The sequence below is a fragment of the Rhinoderma darwinii genome, chromosome 5, assembly GCF_050947455.1.
Source record: "Rhinoderma darwinii isolate aRhiDar2 chromosome 5, aRhiDar2.hap1, whole genome shotgun sequence".
Classification (NCBI taxonomy): Eukaryota; Metazoa; Chordata; class Amphibia; order Anura; family Rhinodermatidae; genus Rhinoderma; species Rhinoderma darwinii.
The window spans coordinates 27,553,028-27,570,800 of NC_134691.1; the positions used below are offsets into that span (position 1 = coordinate 27,553,028).

Genomic DNA, 17,773 nt, shown 5'->3' on the forward strand with positions numbered 1-17,773 from the left:
GGATCCACCAACAAAGGTCTAATAAAGTCCAGCTTTACTCCCCCCCCCCACAGCATGCTTCGGGCACAAATATTTTCGGCCAATTTTCTTCCAGCTAAAAGACGAGTCTTGCAATCCGAAAAAGTACAATATATGTAAAGATTCCTCAGCCTTTTAAAAACTCACATTTAATATTCACATTCAACATAAAACCTCCCTTAGATTTCCCTTTAATATGGTAATTTGCTACATTTTATATATTATGCAAATCTACTATTAATCGGGATACAAAATGTACCAGTATACAATCGTATGCAAAATGTATTCATGGCAAAAGGGGTGTAAAAACGAGCATCACATTTACTATAGTACAATCAGTTGATTCAAGTATTTCATTATTATTTTTTTTTTGTTTTTGTCTTTTTTATATTTTTTTAGCGGCATAAAACACTATAATAAAGAGGTTGCATGAGATTAGAAAAACAAGGCTGCTTTCAGAAACAGCGCCATTCTTGTCCACAGGCTGGATATGGTATTGCAGCTCAGTGAATGGGGCTGAGCTGCAATACCAGATCCAGCCTCTGGACAAGAATGGCGCTGTTTCCAGTAAGAAAGCAGCCATGTTTTTCTAATCGGATACCACCCTTTACGACAAGTACAATCTATGTAACCTAGATCTAAATACACGTGGTATTGAACAACAACATATTATTATAACATCACTGCAATTCCTTAATGGCACTTCTTTCCTTTTAATGCTTCTACATATGTAACATAACAAGTCAACACAATATTAATATCCACACATAAAACAATTACAGTACTTATGAAATTTAACACAGCTTATTCATTTCAAGAACAAATAAAAGGAACAACAGGATTTAGACATCCCCTTCCCCCTTCTATTTCAAGTTTCATCATATGGTTGTTGTGGCTTACAAGACTCAGAGCCGGTGACGAGAGAAAAGACGTATCTGACTTGGACGGAGTGACCTGTAGATTGCGTTGGTTTAGCTTTGGTTGATTGATTGTCACCTGACCGCACAACATCCATTGTCAGCTGAGACCTCATGGGTTAACTTCTTCCATTACCTCCATGACTATTGTCCGAGGGCCGGTCAGGATGAGGTTGCTGACAGCTCTGAATTCACAGTGTAGAACATTCAGTCCATTTACGGAGACCACAAACTGGCGGATCTAAAAAAATTGTACAAAATTTCATTCAAGTTGAATAATATTCATCAAACTTATTTACAGACGGGTGTTCGTATTATGGCTGCCAGACCAGGACCCCCGTGGCTCTACTGAACTAAACTTAGAACACCATAGGTCTCAATGGGGATCTAAGCTCTGTAGAACCACGGAGGGTTCGGGTCCCGTGCCCGTATTACAGTCATGTGATTATATGTGATATAAATTATCCAAGCTCCAATAACGCTCTCTAAACAGGTGAATCCAATCAATGACTATTAGGACTCCTGCTCACCACAGTATTATGTTTTGTGTGGTAAGGATGTGTAATATGGCACATATGGAATCTTAAAGGGCCATTCTATACCCGATTCGAAATAAATCTGTGAGAAAAAAAAAATGGTGCCGTATTATGGAGTCTTCTCCACTAGGGGAGAATACTGTGGCATATGGAGTGACCGCAGGTCTGTAATACTCTGTGTGCCCCCCATACAGGGTTTGTGCACGTTACTTACCCATTTGCATGACTTTTCATTGCATAAAATGATCGACAATGCAAACAGAGAATTAAAAAAAAAAAAAATTTTAAAAAAAGTTGGATTTTTATTTTAAAGCACATTTCCACTAGAGGAACTTCATACACACAGTATTACAAAATTCTCCTGAATCCATGGTTATTTCTGTTCTTGTGGCTCATCTTCACTGTATTCTTCTAGATGAGTGCGCTCAGGTTGCCAAGAAACCATTTAACTTCCTGTCTAGGTGAACACTATTGGAGTATATATATCGGAGTACTGAAGTAGTCACACAACAGACTGCCTCTCCACACTACACCGACTTGTTTTTGGTCCCTCCCACTAAGCAACAGGAAAGCATTAGTATACAGAAAAACGAGCAGCTTCAGGATATAAAAAGAGGTGATGGTTAAGTGCAGGAGTATAAAAAAGAAATGACCTTCTGCTTTCTTCATTCGTTCTAGTACTAGCTGTGACTTATAAAGTCCGTCCTTGGCATATACCCAAGTCCTTCAACTCAAACAATCAGTGATATAGACGCTACAGCTCCAAAATATCCAGATAAAGCGGTCTGCACATACATAGCGGACTATATATCCCTGCTCCAAATGTCATGCCCAAAATTAAGAAAAAGGATCTAATCAATTTGGCCACCCATGCACGGTTGGACTAACGCACCAAAATACGAGAGGATCCTCCGGTGGACACAGGCTCTGACACAAGAGGACCCGCAGAATACAACCCCATTTGGAGCTGATTTTTGAGCCAGTCACTTGCCACTAGGGTCTATTTCTGGGATGATTAACAAATAACCTATTAGACCTTATTGGTCATAAATCCTGATGAAGATTACCACGAAATTAAAAGTGGACGCGTTCTGTGTATATGGAGGGTGGGCCTGCAGAATAAATTTTCACTGGTGGGCCCAAGGAACCCCAGTCTGACACTATACCCATGTGAGGGTTGAAACGATTGTTCACTTAATGTGAATATCCACCCTTAAATACCAATTACAAATTCAGAGCTGATTAATTTATTTCTGTATATTTATAGTCTTCGGAGCTATGATACAAATCTCCCACTCCCCTGCATAGACAGAGTTACATGATACAATTCAGGCTGCCTTCAGACACCACTAGGGGGAGTTTACTAAATATGTTTTATACAGAGAACTGAATAAGGACACAGTATGTAGTGAGCTCCCCCTAGTGGCGACTGCAGGTAGCCAGAGTGTTATCATTTAACTAAAATGTCTATGCAATGGGTTTGAAGGCCAAAACTCAGTAAAGAGCTTCTGCCCATTGGTACTATAGATTGTGAGGGGTCTCAGCACCCGTACTACCACTTATCAAGACTTTTGACCTAGGACTCGAACATGGCAAAAGTTTTTTAAAACAAGAGTGACCCTTTATCAAGAATTACACTCAAATATTCTGAATCTATTTATATTCAGCATGGATATTGCTATATACAGCTGTATAAAAGAGAGAATTCATGCTGGGATTAAACTCTTGTAGCCGGGGTGTGGAATACACGGCTTGTCTGAACCTTTTCCCCCTCCAGATGCAACACAATTTTGCAGCCGTAACCGTTGCACCTTTTTTCTAGCAGAACTGGGTAACTGAGGGCGAGCAGAAATTCTTCCGCAGAGTCCTATTGAAACAGGTCAGGCTTCTCAAACCTGACAGGGGGTCCCTTAAGACTGAGACCCTGGCACAAGTTTGGGGTATATTTAAGAGTGACATCAACCCCAGCCAAAGTTTTCTTCTGTATAATACAAATTGTAATTATTCCGTGATCAATTTGTTATTGAATGAAACGTTGCAACAAAGGGATTATCCAAAATTCCTTGTACCATCATCCGTGATAAACACGATTTAAAGGGTAGCAGCCAGCAGGACAGATTAGTGGATTTTACAGGAATGTTTGAGACATTTGCATGTCTTTTTGGCTCAGTTGAGATAAAAAAACAAAAGAAAATCTTCTTTGTTGAGAAGTCTGTATTCCTAGCTCACAGAATGTATGTGGACTGTCATGTGGACGTTCTTACCTCAGTGGGCACATAATGCATGGGGATAAATATGGGATTAACATACACAGTACTGACAGAAATAAAAGAGTAGCTGAGAAAGACTTTTATAGTGATGATACTTTTATACCTGGTCTTGGGGACAACTTACCTTCATTCCAGCAGAAGCCGCTGGTCCGCTGGGATCCACTGCCTGTATGTGACATGGCTTATTTCCGCGTACCACAAATCCCCAGCCCACAGCGTCGCTGACGATCTGCAGAGATAAAGAAGCAAATTAACTTACCTACAAGACCACCTAGATCATTTACAACTAATACAAAGTTGACCCGGGAATATATATTGCATGAGAATATGGGAATAATGGCAGCAGCAGGAGAGGAGTGTGTTGATCTTGTGGGAGGCAGTAACTTATCCACTTATGGGAGTGCAATGTCCGCATGTCACCATGGAAATGGAGGCAAGTGGGAGGCCAGGGACTGATACCCACCGTTTTTGTTTTTTTTTATTACCAGTTATGCAGCTAATAGCGGATCATGGGGGTTCAGCTGCATATTAATCACACTGAGAGTTGTAGTGTGAAGCCCTGAAACAAAATCTTCCCAAAAGTCATCAGCCATTTATAGGCTGCTGTCCTGTTTTGAAGTAAAGTGCCAGTGGGCTTGGGTGATTACCACCATCTCTGCACCCCTACAGTGATGGCACTGGTCACCCTCAATACTTACAGTTAGTGTTTTTCTCGTATAGGGTGCTCCAGGGGCTAAAAGTTCGTCCAGTGAAATTGGCCTTTTTAACACTGCGTGTAACAAAGAAAAGTAAGAGGATATTACAACTCTTATAATGTAGTCATTCATACTAGTGATAAACACAGAGAAGTGCGGCATAAAACTGGAATCTATAATGTATGCATAGAAATAATGCATAAATGTAAGAAATGTAAAAAAAACAAAAAACCTGGTAGATCCTCCCGCTAAACCAGTGCTGTGCATAGAGGACGAGGGGCCCCATATCAAAGATAAGAGTTTGACTTCTTTCGCTGCACTCCTGACCACTTACGACAGACGTTCCCGTTTCCTCCTTCCCTTTTTCATGACTTAAGTACATTTTCCACTTCTCTGTTTGCTCACATTGCAGCGCCTGTAAAGACCACATCCTCGTGTAAATGGGGATGAGACCAGCCTAGAATGGGCCCCTTTTCTCTCGTATGCACCCACCCACAGTGGGTGCATGTTCTTCAAACACCAATAATATATATGTAAAGGTGCCAGGGCTCCTTTATTATTGAAATAAAACTTCTTATATATTGCCGACGTACAAATGTAAATACAGCAATTGCAAAATAAACAGTATACACATATCCATTGAGTCTTATAGTAAGCACATATGCATACCAACATTCATATACTTATATCTATGAGAGTGCTATAATAAGCTGGCGCTTTATAAATAAAAGATTATAGAGACCTCCCAACCGTCCCGGATTCAGAGAGACAGTCCTGGATTCCGGGCGGTGTCCCACTGCCCCGGGTGCTCGGTGGTATGTCCTGCTGTCAAACCAATTCTGAAGCAGGGAACCATCAGCTCCCTGCTTCAGAATTAGTTCAGAGCGGAGGAGCAGAGGGAGTTGCTCCACTCGTTGAGGACCCCCCGGGCACAGTGCGACTTTAAGTGATGTGCTCGGGGAAGTCCTTGACATTACTGTCTATATATGGACAGTGACATCAGTGGCTACTCCTGGAGCGGAATCCGGGCCATATTCGGCAACGGGGATTCTGCTCAAGGTGAAGCCACTTATGTCACTGTCCATATATGGACAGTACCGTCAAGGGCTTACCCGAGCACAGTACTTAAAGTAGTGCTGTGCCCGGGGGGGTCCTCAGCGAGCGGAGGAGCTCCCTCTGCTCCTCCGCTCTGAACTAATTCTGAAGCAGGGAGCTGATGATTCCCTGCTTCAGAATTAGTGGCTACTCCTTGAGCGAAATCCCCGTTTGCCGATGATCTGGCCGGGAATTCCGCTCCTAGAGGAAACCCCTGAGGTCACTGTTCATATATGGACATTGACGTCAGTGGCTCCTCCTGGAGCGGAATCCCCAGCCAGAGTTGGCAATGGGGATTCCGCTCAAGGAGTAGCCACTGACGTCACTGCGCCACATCAGTTGTCCCTCTTTATGATACTTGAAACTTGGGAGGTATGGATTATAGTATAAATCTGAACTAGAAGGAATACTGCTAGGGTTTGGTTTGGTTTTTGTTTAGTGTAGTACCTTCTTTTTACCTGCAGATGTCACTATTGTATCTGCTGTCTCTAAAAAAAAAACTTTGCTTACCGAGTGTATACCATAAATTGCAATGGAAACAGTGAGAGTGGAAGCTACTAGACGGATTAATAAAAGATCAATTTACAGACAACTTTGCCTACAGTATATCTTCTAATATATACCAAGTTCGTCATCCAAGGAGCGTCTATACTATAATAAAGGTGCCTCCTAACCACAGAAAGCACTTGCTGGGCAGGGCATACACAAATACCCCACTCCGTATTCCTTTGCAAGTCCCAAAGACTGCAAAGAAGCAGTCACCGAATAAGGCCAGCTTTAGGGTAGGAGTTCCTATTGCTAGCTCACTGAGGGCAATCATGTGGCTATCATGTGTGTGTTCCTACATCCTGTGGGAGTGACTCAAGGGGGTTTTACACTGGATGATTATCGGACAGACGAGCGTTCATAGAACGCTCATTGCCGATAATTTCCCTGTGTAAACAGGGCAGCGATCAGCAGATGAACGAGCAAACCATCGTTCATTTGCTGATCGTATCGTTTTAAATGTGAAAACTTATGGTTGTCGGCAGCACATCACTCTTTGTAAACAGGGAAACGCGCTGCCTACATGATAATAATGTATGGTGACGAGCGATAGGAGTAACGACCGCTCCTCCCCATTCATAGCTCCTTCTGACAGGAGCAAACGAGCGCCGATCAACGATGTCTCATTGATGGGCGCTCGCTGTACCGGCCTACACCGACCAATTATCGGGCAAATGAGCATTCACAGAATGCTCGAGCCTGATCATTGCCCTTTGTAAAGAGGACAACGATCAGCCGATCAATGAACAAACGCTCGTTCATCGGCTGATTGTATTGTAAAACTCCTATCGTTGCCTGCAGCACATCTCTCTGTGTAAACAGGCAGACGTGCTGCGAACATGATGGAACTGTATGGGGACATGCGATCGAACTAACGAGCGCTTGTCCCCATACATAGCTCCGGTGTAAAAGGAGCAAACAAGCGCCGATCAACGAGCGGTCTCGTTGATCGGCACTCGTTTATACGGCCCACGTCAGGCCGTGAAAGGCAACCCTTAACCTTTTTATATAGACTTGGGAAAGGAGAGCAGGGAGGTACGCATGTGGGTGACTAAAAACAATTGTCCATACCCTCCAAAATGGCTGACTATGGCTGCAACTTCCTATCCTTAGTAAAACAATAGGAAGAGCAGCTCTGGAGCACAAATTGCTGTTCTAAGAAGATAAATACTGTGCAGAGTAAGAGAGAATTTAAGAGCATGTAAAGGCCCTTTTACATCGGCTGATAATCGGCCAGTGCAGCTAGTGCCAATCAACGAGACACCGTTGATCGGCGCTGGTTTGCTCCTGTCACACGGAGCTATGGATGGGGACGAGAGGTCGTTATTCCAATCGCTCGTCCCCATACATTATCATCATGTCGGCAGCGCGTTTCCCTGTTTACACAGAGAGATGTGCTGCTGACAACAATAGTATTTCACTTTTTTAAAACAATATGACCAGCAGATGATTGAGTGTTTGCTCGTTCACCTGCTGATCGCTGCCGTTTACACAGGGAAATTATCGGCAACGAGCGTTATATGACTGGTTGTCTGCCCGATAATCGCCCAGTGTAAAACCCCCTTATGAGAATAAGATAAGTTAAGAGCATGTACGTTTCGTTATTTACATGGAGATGTGTAGAATGTATTTCTAGTCCAGTCTCCACATTCGGTGTTTCTTATCTATGGAAGCAGATTGTAAGAGACAGGACAAGAATACCGCAGATTACACAACGAGCGGGGCTGTCCCCAGTCTCTAGCAGTGTCATCGCAGTGTGTGATGACAGATACTCAGCAGAGGAATGCTCTGGAGATTGGCAGATTTCCTGTATATAACGCAGGGTCAGGGAGTGTGTAAACCTATACATGGGGTTAATGAGCGGCACATTGTAAACAGACCGTAATGTAACTGGCGCAATGCCAGGAAAGTGTCACACTAGAGGATAAAGTGCTGGAGGAATAAATAGTAACAGCAGCAAAAGTCATCATAAATTATAATAAATCATTAAACTACAATAACGTTTCGTTAATCCGTGAAACGGAGGTCTGAATAATCTGGCAAAAATTTCCACATTTAATTTTTATGTTTCAAATGTTTGTATTATAGGGGTTTACTTTTTAAAAAAAAATGTAAACTCGTTTTATTGAACTCAAAGCTTGATAGATAATATAAAACGTTACATTACAATGTACATGGAATACAGTCACAATCAGGGAAGATCGTACAGACCCTTCTGAGTCAACAGTCCAGGGAGAGGAGATCCACACCTTCCAGATCTTATCAAATTTGGTGGGACATTTCCTATTTCTATACACAATTCTTTCAAAAGGAATCGTTTTATTAACCAATGATTTCCATCGAGTGGGGTCTATCAGCCAACCACCGCAAGGCAATAGCCTTTCTTGCCAAAGATAAGGTTTCTTTGAGAAAAATTTGTGAATGGTGTGACCAATGTTCCCCCCGCAACAGGCCCAACAAGCATACCTCAGGTGTTCTCGGCACCGGCTGTAAGATAATATTGGTGAAAAGGGAGGTCACTTCCACCCAAAAGGCGCTAATACATATACATTCCCAAATAAAAGATGGAAAAAATCCATTCGGGGACATATGTGGCACTCCGAATGTTGAAAGCGGGCCATTCTATGTAGTTTAAGAGGGGTGAGATAGCTTTGGTGAGTAATATAAAGTTGGGTCAGTCTATTATTCACTGAGGGAGACACAAATAGATGTGACTCCAATGCCTCCTCCCAATCTTCTGTGGACATAGATGGTATAACGCCCTCCAAGTAGCTTCCGCAAATAAGACCTGTGAGTCCATCTTCGCGTTCAGAAGATGGGTATAGATCGCGGAAATAATGCCTTTCGGTGCTTGGGTTTTAAGTATGCCAATCAAAGGGAGTTTTTACTCATTTACTTTGATATATAAAACTTTATAATGGCTGGGTCAACCCAACGTAAAACATTGCAGCCGTGGTTCAGCCCTTACATAGTCCTCCTGTCCACTCTCCCATTGTGACCTTGTCACGTCGCGGCTTCATCCGTTAGACCTTGCGCTGTATTTAGACATCAGCAGATCTATTACTATCAGCGGCTACGTGACGGGGTTATGTGTCCACTGTATGGATTTTAGCTACGTACAGGGAGGGCTACGTACGGGTTGACCCATGGCCGTAGTGTTCTTATATTCGAGGGACCAGGCTATAAAACTGAGCTGAAATTTGTAATAACATTTTATTAGAGAGACCATTTATTTTTCAACCATGGCCATAGTAAGACAAAAATGTTAATCCCGGACAATCCCAAACAAAGTGAATTTCTGCTTTGCAGTGAGTGACCACCACACCACGTGATCTCCATAGGAATGTGGCGGAAGAAAATGTCCTAGAAGTCATTACCCTCAAAATACATATATATTATACGTATAAAAATAGTTGTATTGTCATGAAGATTATGGCCAAAGCAAAAACTCTGTATACGTATAATGATTGTTGCAATAAAAAAAAATATCTGATCATTTCCAATTTAGTCGCTTTCTTTCAAGAAACAGCGCGACTCTTCTGTATGAACTGGTCAGAGTGTCAATACTGACCTATGTCAACTGACAATAGCGCCTAAAATGGGCACGTGAGCATCGGAAATGGAGCAAAGGAAGAAGGTGACCTGGTCTAGTGGATCACACTTTCTATTATATCATGTGGACGGACGGGTGCGTTACTTACCTGGGTGAGAACCGGCACCAGAATGCACTATGGGAAGAAGACAAGCCGGTGGAGGCAGTGTGATGAACCGGTGTAATGTTTTGCTGGGAAAACTTAGGTCCTGATATTCATGTGGATGTGACACGTACCACCTACCTAATAATTTCTGCAGACCACTAAGGGTGCGTTCACATATCAGTTTTTTTGCCTCTCAAGTGATTACAACTGATGCAAAAATGTATCAGTTGCCATCAGGCTTTTTCACGATTTTTACTACAGAACAATCAGTTGTCATTGGTTGTCTTTAGTTGTCATCAGTTTTTACCATCCATTTTAACATCAGTTTTTACCACAATGGTCCACCAAAAAGGTCATCTAGGGTCTGAAAATTTGCCAATTTTATCAGTGTGGTGCATAGCTTGTGATAGTGATAGATTGGATACATGATAGATTAGATACTTGTTGTGTTCCATGTCAGGGCTCTCCTTCTCTGCTCAGGCCTCAGCGCTACACTGAAGTCAGACACACACATTGTAATGTGACGTGTCTTATATTCAGTGCAGCGCCAAGGCTGGCGCCGAGAGGGAGAGCCCAGAGGGCAGATGCTGTCCACTGAGCTCAGATCAGATCTTCAACGCAGCCATGGGAGCCTGCAAAGATGCCAAACACTCGCCCTAACTTCAGGGAGTAGCTAGTTTTTGGTGCCTTTACAGGTACCCTTTATCACCCTGCATCTCCTACCCACACCACGCAGGGATTGCTGTTTTTTCTATTCACACAACAGGGTTCCGGTGTCGGCCGTTGCATCGGTTTTGTATCCGTTCCATGCTTGTGTTTTCCGTTTTTGACACTTTTTTAAAAACAGATGAATTTCATGTGTAGATAATGAAACAGTGCCCTCTGTAGATAATGCCGCAGTGCCCTCTGTATATAATGCCACACATCCCCTATAGATAATGTCACACATCCCCCCTGTAGATAGCGCCACACAGGGCCCACTGTAGATGGCACCACAGATCCCTCTGTACATTGTGCCACACAGAACCCCCATGTAGATAGCGCCACCCCCACTGTATATAGCCTTGGCCCGGGGATGATTCCCTCAAGGAGGACGCCCTGATGCCACTGTCCATATATGATAGACAAAATAGACGAGGAGACAACACTTCCAACATATGTCAGCTTTTTAATCACCCGTGCGACGTTTCAGTCCAGCAGGACCTTTCTCAAGCATATGGACAGTGATATCAGGGGTTACTCCCTGAACGTAATCCCCATCCACAGAATTACCGACACTGTGGCTGGGGATTCCCTCAAGGAGGACTCCCTGATGCCACTGTCCATATATGGACAGTGATGTCAGTGGCTACTATTTGAGCGGAATCCCCATTGCCGAATCTGGCTGGGGATGCCGCTCCAGGAGGAGCCTTTGACGTCAATGTCCATGTATGGACTATAACCTCATGGGTTTCCTTTAGGAGCAGAATCCACGGCCAGATCATCGGCAACGAGGTGTCCCCTCAATCAGTAGCCATTGACGTCACTGGCCATATATGGACAGTGACGTCAAGGGCTTCCCCGAGCACAGCGCTTAAAGAAGCGGAGTAGCACCCTCTGCTCCGAAGCTGATGGTTCCCTGCTTCAGAATTGGGTTCAACTTAGTGGGACATACCCCCGGCCGCCTTCCCGCTGGGCGCTGCTGGAATTTGGATGCGGCAGCTCCCAGCGTTCATCCGGCCACAGTTAAAATAGATAGGATACAGAGCCGGACCTCCCTGGGAGCCGGACCCAAAAACGCTGCAGGTAACGTTTTTGGATCTGCCTCCTGCACAGGTCCAGCGTTGTACGGAGCCACAACAGATGTCCCCTGTGCCAGGACGGATCCCATAGAAAGCTATACGTTCTACCATCAGTTTTCCTCCGGCTGTTCTGCAACACACCAGAGGGAAACTGACAGGGGCAACGGATATATGTGAACGGCCCCTAACATATGTTCATGGTAACGGTATTCCCTAATGGCGGTGGTTTCTTTCAGCAGGATAACATCCCCTGTCACACTGCAAAAATTGTTCAGGAATGGTCTGAGGAACATGCCAAAAAGTTCAAGTTGTTGAATTGGCCTCCAAATTCTCCCCATCTTAGTCTGATCAATCATCTGTGGGATGTGCTGGAAAAACAAGTCCGATCCATGGAGGTCGCACCTCACAATTTACAGGACTTAAATAATCTGCTGCTAATGTCTTGGTGCCAGAAACCACAGGAACCTACAGAGATCTTGTGGAGTCCATGCCTCGATGGCTTAGGGCTGTTTTGGCTACACAATATGCGGCAGGTGATTTTAATATTATGGCTGACCTGTGAACGTCTCAGTAGGTGGCAATTCCTGATAATTCTCACTGGTGGTTTAGTTGCTTCTCGCTTACAATAATTCTATCCTTGCTTCAACAGATCTATCCATGCACTAACTTCCTGCTGTATGTGTTGTGCTTACACACACAGCAGCAAATCTGAAAAAGCAAAGCTGCAGTGTAAAGTATGTGGGGCACAACAACAGCCTGATCCTTCCATGAGAAAGGAGGTGGATTTAGGACTACCTCAGAGTTTTTCTAGATCATTTTTGAGCTGAAGTCACTAATCATACAGGGTAGTTGCGCCATAATGGGGCCAAGCCAAGTCAAGAAGCAAATAGTGAAGGACAAAAATATCAGGTAAGTATTCCCCAGAGATGGGGTCTTAGATAACATTATTAAAACCCCATGGACAAGTACTCTAAGCAATAGCAGAACTTACCTGATTTAGGATTGCAGAGTACTACAGGCGGGCTGTTACTGAGGGTGGGACTGCTACTAAAGTATCCGCTACTATTGCTGCCGCTCATACTACTTCTCCTGACGGATGACATTACTTTTACCTCACTGCCGGGACTCACTGTAAAGAAACAACATAGTGAAGATAAATCTGCAGTCAAATCTAAATGCTGCATGTGGCACACAGCATTACAAGTAATGGGGGATGGACATATTTGAAGAATATGTCACCTTGCCACAGACCATCATAACCCCATGGCACCATGCAAGAGAGGCATTTATGGGTGATTACATGGATAGACATCCAAGAGAAATTCTGGAAACAGTTTAATATTTGCCTTTATAAAAATTCTCACTAGGAGGAATCCCTTCTGCAGTGCTGGTGCAGTGTAGCTAGTAGTGGAGATGGCTTTAAACAAAATTGGATCTACATAAAAAGTTCAGCAACTTTACAAATACTTTGCCTAACCCTTTCCATGCCAAGGACGTATCTCATATATCCAGGCAGGGAAGCACTTCAATAGCCAAAGACGCGTTGGATACATCCTTGCTACTAAAGGCTCTAGCTCAGGCTAGAACGCAGATAGAGCCCAGATGTTCGTGTTGGTTTAAAGCCGCCATCTAGCCAGAGCACGGTCTAGTGGGAGCTGCATATACTTGCAGCTCTCACTTCAGCCAGTGTGAAGAGCAGAGGTGGTGCCAAGAGGGGACATGCAGGCAGGATACAGGGAGGGCAGGAGGATTGGTGATCCTTCTCTTGTCCCTGTATAGCTGTAAACGACCCCAGGGGGAAGGATAACATGAACTTCTGATCATGTTATCAGCACCCTTTATCATTTAAATGCATACTTGCTCTTTGAAAGTCACAGATTTTTGCAGAAATAGAGTGAAAAAATGAGCAGTAGCTCGTCTCATCACCCCTTTGTGCCTAACTAGGCCATTTATTGGCTCCACGACCCAGGCTTTTACTGGCATCTAGATCACAAGCACTCGTACCACACGCTAACAAAAATAAAGTTTCTACATTTTACATTGTCCCTATCCTGTCTATACCAGATCTTTAGCGTAAAGTTTGCTGATTGCTTATCTAGTGATACCCGTTATATATGCTACAGTCTTAGCGATAACGATTATCACTAGAGAAAAATGTCTAATACATTTCTGATGGATAGAACAGATTTACATCAGTCAAAAATTAAATTTTCACCTACAGACTGTTGCCATAAACAATCGCTTCCTATAAGTTCTACAGAAATAAAAAAAAAATATATATATATTAGTATTAGATTAGGTTTAGGAATTTGTGGATTCATGGATTAGAATTAGAGTTCATAGAGGGGAATGAAAAATGATGTGCACATATAATCCCCAATTTTATTTGCATGCACAAATTCATTAACGCTTTCCTGCGGTTTTGGCGTTTCTTTAAACACACGCCTGTGAATGTAGACATGTGTGGTATGTATCAACTGCACACAGCTTACCGTTTTTTGCAGAGTACATGTTGTTTGCATAAGGATTCTGCTTGAATACGCATTTTAGACGCAAAGTTGAATATTTATGCAATTTTTGCTTATAATCACTTTGATGCAAAGTTGCATGAAGGTTGTTGTGTGTATAAATTATAAAGTTGTATTTTCATAACCAGTATTTGTGCATTCTCAAAGAAAAAATATTAGATATACCACAAATGTATAATTTAATGCTTATCTTTAAGGCCCAACAGACAGTATCACACATAGGCCCTGTATCTAAGAATACCATGTGTGATACTATACGCTGGGCGCTGTATCTAAGCCTATCATTTGTGATACTGTCCGCTGGGCCCTGTGACTAAACATATCACATTTGTTGGGGGGGGCAAAACATATGTCTATGGGCTATTGCCCCTGACGTTTTAAGACCTTAGCAACGCCCTTGGCTGCAAGTGCTGCATTGATGGGTCACTAAGGAGACCCAGAGATGCAACTGAAAGTTGCGCGCTGTCGGCCATGAAGAGAAGTTGGGGGGGGGGGGGGCCCATGAGGAACATTTGCACTGGGGCCCATGAGCCTTTAGCTACACCCCTGGCCAGGTACCTACTTTCATAAAATATATGTTCATTGGATTTAGTATGATTTTTTTATTTTATATATGGAAGTCCAAGCTATCACAGGTGTAAAATTTGCAGAACAAACCCTGCCACCGAAATCTAGTTTGGCCATCTTTCCTTATCTATGCATATGTCAAGCAGTAAACTTGTAGGTCCAGCGCCAGCACGAGGCAAACCTGCGCTAATGTCAAGGGCCACTGGGCTTAGGGGGAGTACTTTGTAATTTTGAGTACCCAAAGCCAACATGGAGAGGTGATTGGGTATAGTTATTTTCTAGGCACTAGGTGCAAACATCTACATTAAGAGGTAAAAATTAATACATTTGATATCTAACCGGATGATTTACCAGATACGAAGCTTGTAGACTTGTCATGGCTCTGCTTACGAAGGCAAAATGGGCTGTCTTGACTCTCCACAACGGCCTGGGGCCTTTTAATGAGAAGCTCCATGACTCTTCGTCTTCTTCTGAAGTTCAGCCGGAACTGGTACAGGAGAGCGCTGTCCACAAAGTGGTGTTTGCTCGACACTGTGAGCAGAAAGAAAGGACACGTGACGCCACCATCTACTGCACGACACATACATCAAACGATTACATTTCCCACCAGCTCACATTGTCAACTATCAACTATGTAGCACCATCACATTCACAAGCGTAGTACAGATATCATCACTCACAACCAGTATCAGATGCACCTCTCAGGAGCCTGGCCCTTTAGACTCCGCCCACCAAGTAGGCCACACCTAAAGTCATGTAGGGCCACCTATAGGCGTAGGCCTACTGTACCTGTAGGTCATACTTGACAACTTTTGAGAAACAATTTGCCTGCTCTTCTGAGTGCGAGGTAGTTCTCCCCTTTTTCCGGGTGTCTAACAGACATTCAAGTATCCTATAGATAAATCCGGCCCTGCTCACATCAGTCCCTTCTCCCAGTAGAGCTTACAATTTAATTTGCCATATTACAAGAACATTAGGAAAGTAGGGTTATAGGAAGTAAAAATTTATGTTTTTGGAGTGGGGGAAGGAATTGGAGAAACTGGAGGAAACCCACACAAGTAAAAGGGGACAACATACAACCTCCAGGCAGATGTTACCCTAGTGGGATTGTGCTGCCAATCACTGCTACACAGTGCCAGAATATTAGGGGCATTCTGACACCCCCCGCGAGACACATAATGCTCATCTTTATTTTTCTATGCATTATACTGTATGTACAACTACATAAGCAACGTACCCAAATGTAGCGTCCATGGCCGCGGGCCGTCGGGTTTACTCACCTCCCGACACCCGCAGCCATGGATCTGTGAGCGCTGGCCCCCATCTCCTTCCTAGGAGATGCCAGTGCTCACTTCCGCTCTGGTCCGCTCGTGCCCGCTCTTAAAGGGCCAGCGCGCGCACGTGTAAACAATCATCATCAACTCACATGACTTCCTGGACTATAAGCAGGTCCCTGTCCTTCTGATCCTTGCCTGAGCATGGTTAGCGTTTCCCAGTCTGTCTTTCAAATGGTCCCTTAGTGTTTCCCGTTCCAGTTGTTACCCGTGCCCGGTTTCCTGTTCCCCGTGCTGTGTTCTTGTTCCTGTGCCTACTAGTGTTGGAGTCGTGTCTACTGCACCTGCTGTCGTTTGCCACATCCTGTGTCACCTGCCACGTCCAGTGTCATCTTCCACGTCCAAAGTGAATCGCCACGTCTGGCGCAACCTGCGGCACCTGCTGTCATCCGCCACCTAGGGCGTAACCTGCTGTACCCACCTCCATCCGTGCCAGAGCTGCGGCCACTGTCTGCACTATCCAGGTACCCTAGTGCGGGACTTTGTATTACTGGGGTGCTCTGTTTGGCCAGCTGCCTCCCCGCTACGGCGGTGTGGCCTGGGTGGGTCCACATACCCACAAACCGTGACACCAAAGACTCTTGGGTGCTGACCCTTATGTGCTCTAGAACTGCAGCCATATTGGTTATCACCGAGCATTTCTAGAGTCCTAATTGGAAAACACGTATGATTATACAGTGATGAATAGGGGATGGGGGAAGCGGTACTATATAATCTAGGCCAATCTCTTCGGTACTCTGATAACCCCTGTGGGAAAAACAATTGTGGTCATACTGGTTGTCCGACAACTTTCCCAGATTCAACTAATAAATATCCCATATCTTGTCATAAGGGGAAGACTCAAGGACATGTTCCCCAGCTTGAGCTATTCATAAAGAATATCCATATTTAAACACTGTGAATCATAACATGAAAATTAACAAGAAAGGGAAGCAAAACCGGATCCTTGTACAACCACAAACCATTGAGCTAAGCCTAGAACAACACCACTCATCATCCCCACAACAAACAGCAGGACTTCTGCCAAGACACAGCGTGAAGCAGACATAGAGCTGTAGTTAACCCTCTACTGACCATCCATAATAACTAGGTTGGATATTGATGTGTAATGATAAGGACTGCAATAATAAAAAAAACAGCAAAAATAAAACATTCTGATTTAACAGAAGGGGGTTCATTGTTGATCTTCATCAATTACTCTCTGGAGGACCCAGCATGTCCATTAATCTCAATAGGCACCATGCAATGCTTCTTTTCACCTGTGGTGGCACTGCAGGGCAAATTGAACACTTGTTACCAGGTTCACCTGCAGATTACAAATGATCGCTGGGGGTCACAGCAGAGACAACCTGTAATGAGCGTATTTTCAGAGAACCACTCTAACAAAAAAAAAAAAAGATTACAATATGCAGACAACCCCTTTAATAAAAGATAATGCGAACAAAGGTGATTTATATATAACGTGAACATTTTGTTTCCTATTCATGAGGCTTCTGCAGCTTTGTGCTATTGATTTTGTAATTTCCTTCCATTCCAGAAAGCAGTATCAATGCCCTCAATCTCGTATAGATTAGTAGACTTCATAAATCAATTTGATTGGTGCTAATTATTCTACAGATTGCAACCTCTAGACTGTGACAACTTGCACTATAATCCCCGGTAAGAATAGACTGGGTACATAAGGAGTCTGTGCATTTGTAGTGTAGTAATTATCATTCGCGGAGAAAACTATTTCATTACTTGATGGGAAGACAATTCAGCTAATTGCACTTCTCAGATGTAATGGAC

The 17,773-nt window shown here is 43.7% G+C and overlaps 1 protein-coding gene across 4 annotated transcripts in view; it reads right to left on the minus strand.

The window, feature by feature from the left end:
• Window positions 1-533: 533 nt before the first annotated feature.
• Window positions 534-17,773, minus strand: part of DEPTOR (DEP domain containing MTOR interacting protein) — a 102,212-nt gene continuing 84,972 nt past the window's right edge. For 2 of the 4 annotated variants that reach the window (XM_075825786.1, XM_075825787.1), the window contains 5 exons: window positions 15,003-15,182; window positions 12,548-12,685; window positions 4,440-4,510; window positions 3,866-3,970; window positions 534-1,176 (listed from right to left, as the gene is read on the minus strand). In XM_075825786.1, the coding sequence (XP_075681901.1) occupies window positions 1,048-1,176; window positions 3,866-3,970; window positions 4,440-4,510; window positions 12,548-12,685; window positions 15,003-15,182 (623 nt within the window). In that variant the 3' untranslated portion in view covers window positions 534-1,047. The remainder of the gene's footprint in view (window positions 1,177-3,865; window positions 3,971-4,439; window positions 4,511-12,547; window positions 12,686-15,002; window positions 15,183-17,773) is intronic. The other 2 variants (XM_075825785.1, XM_075825784.1) reach the window with 1 other exon arrangement.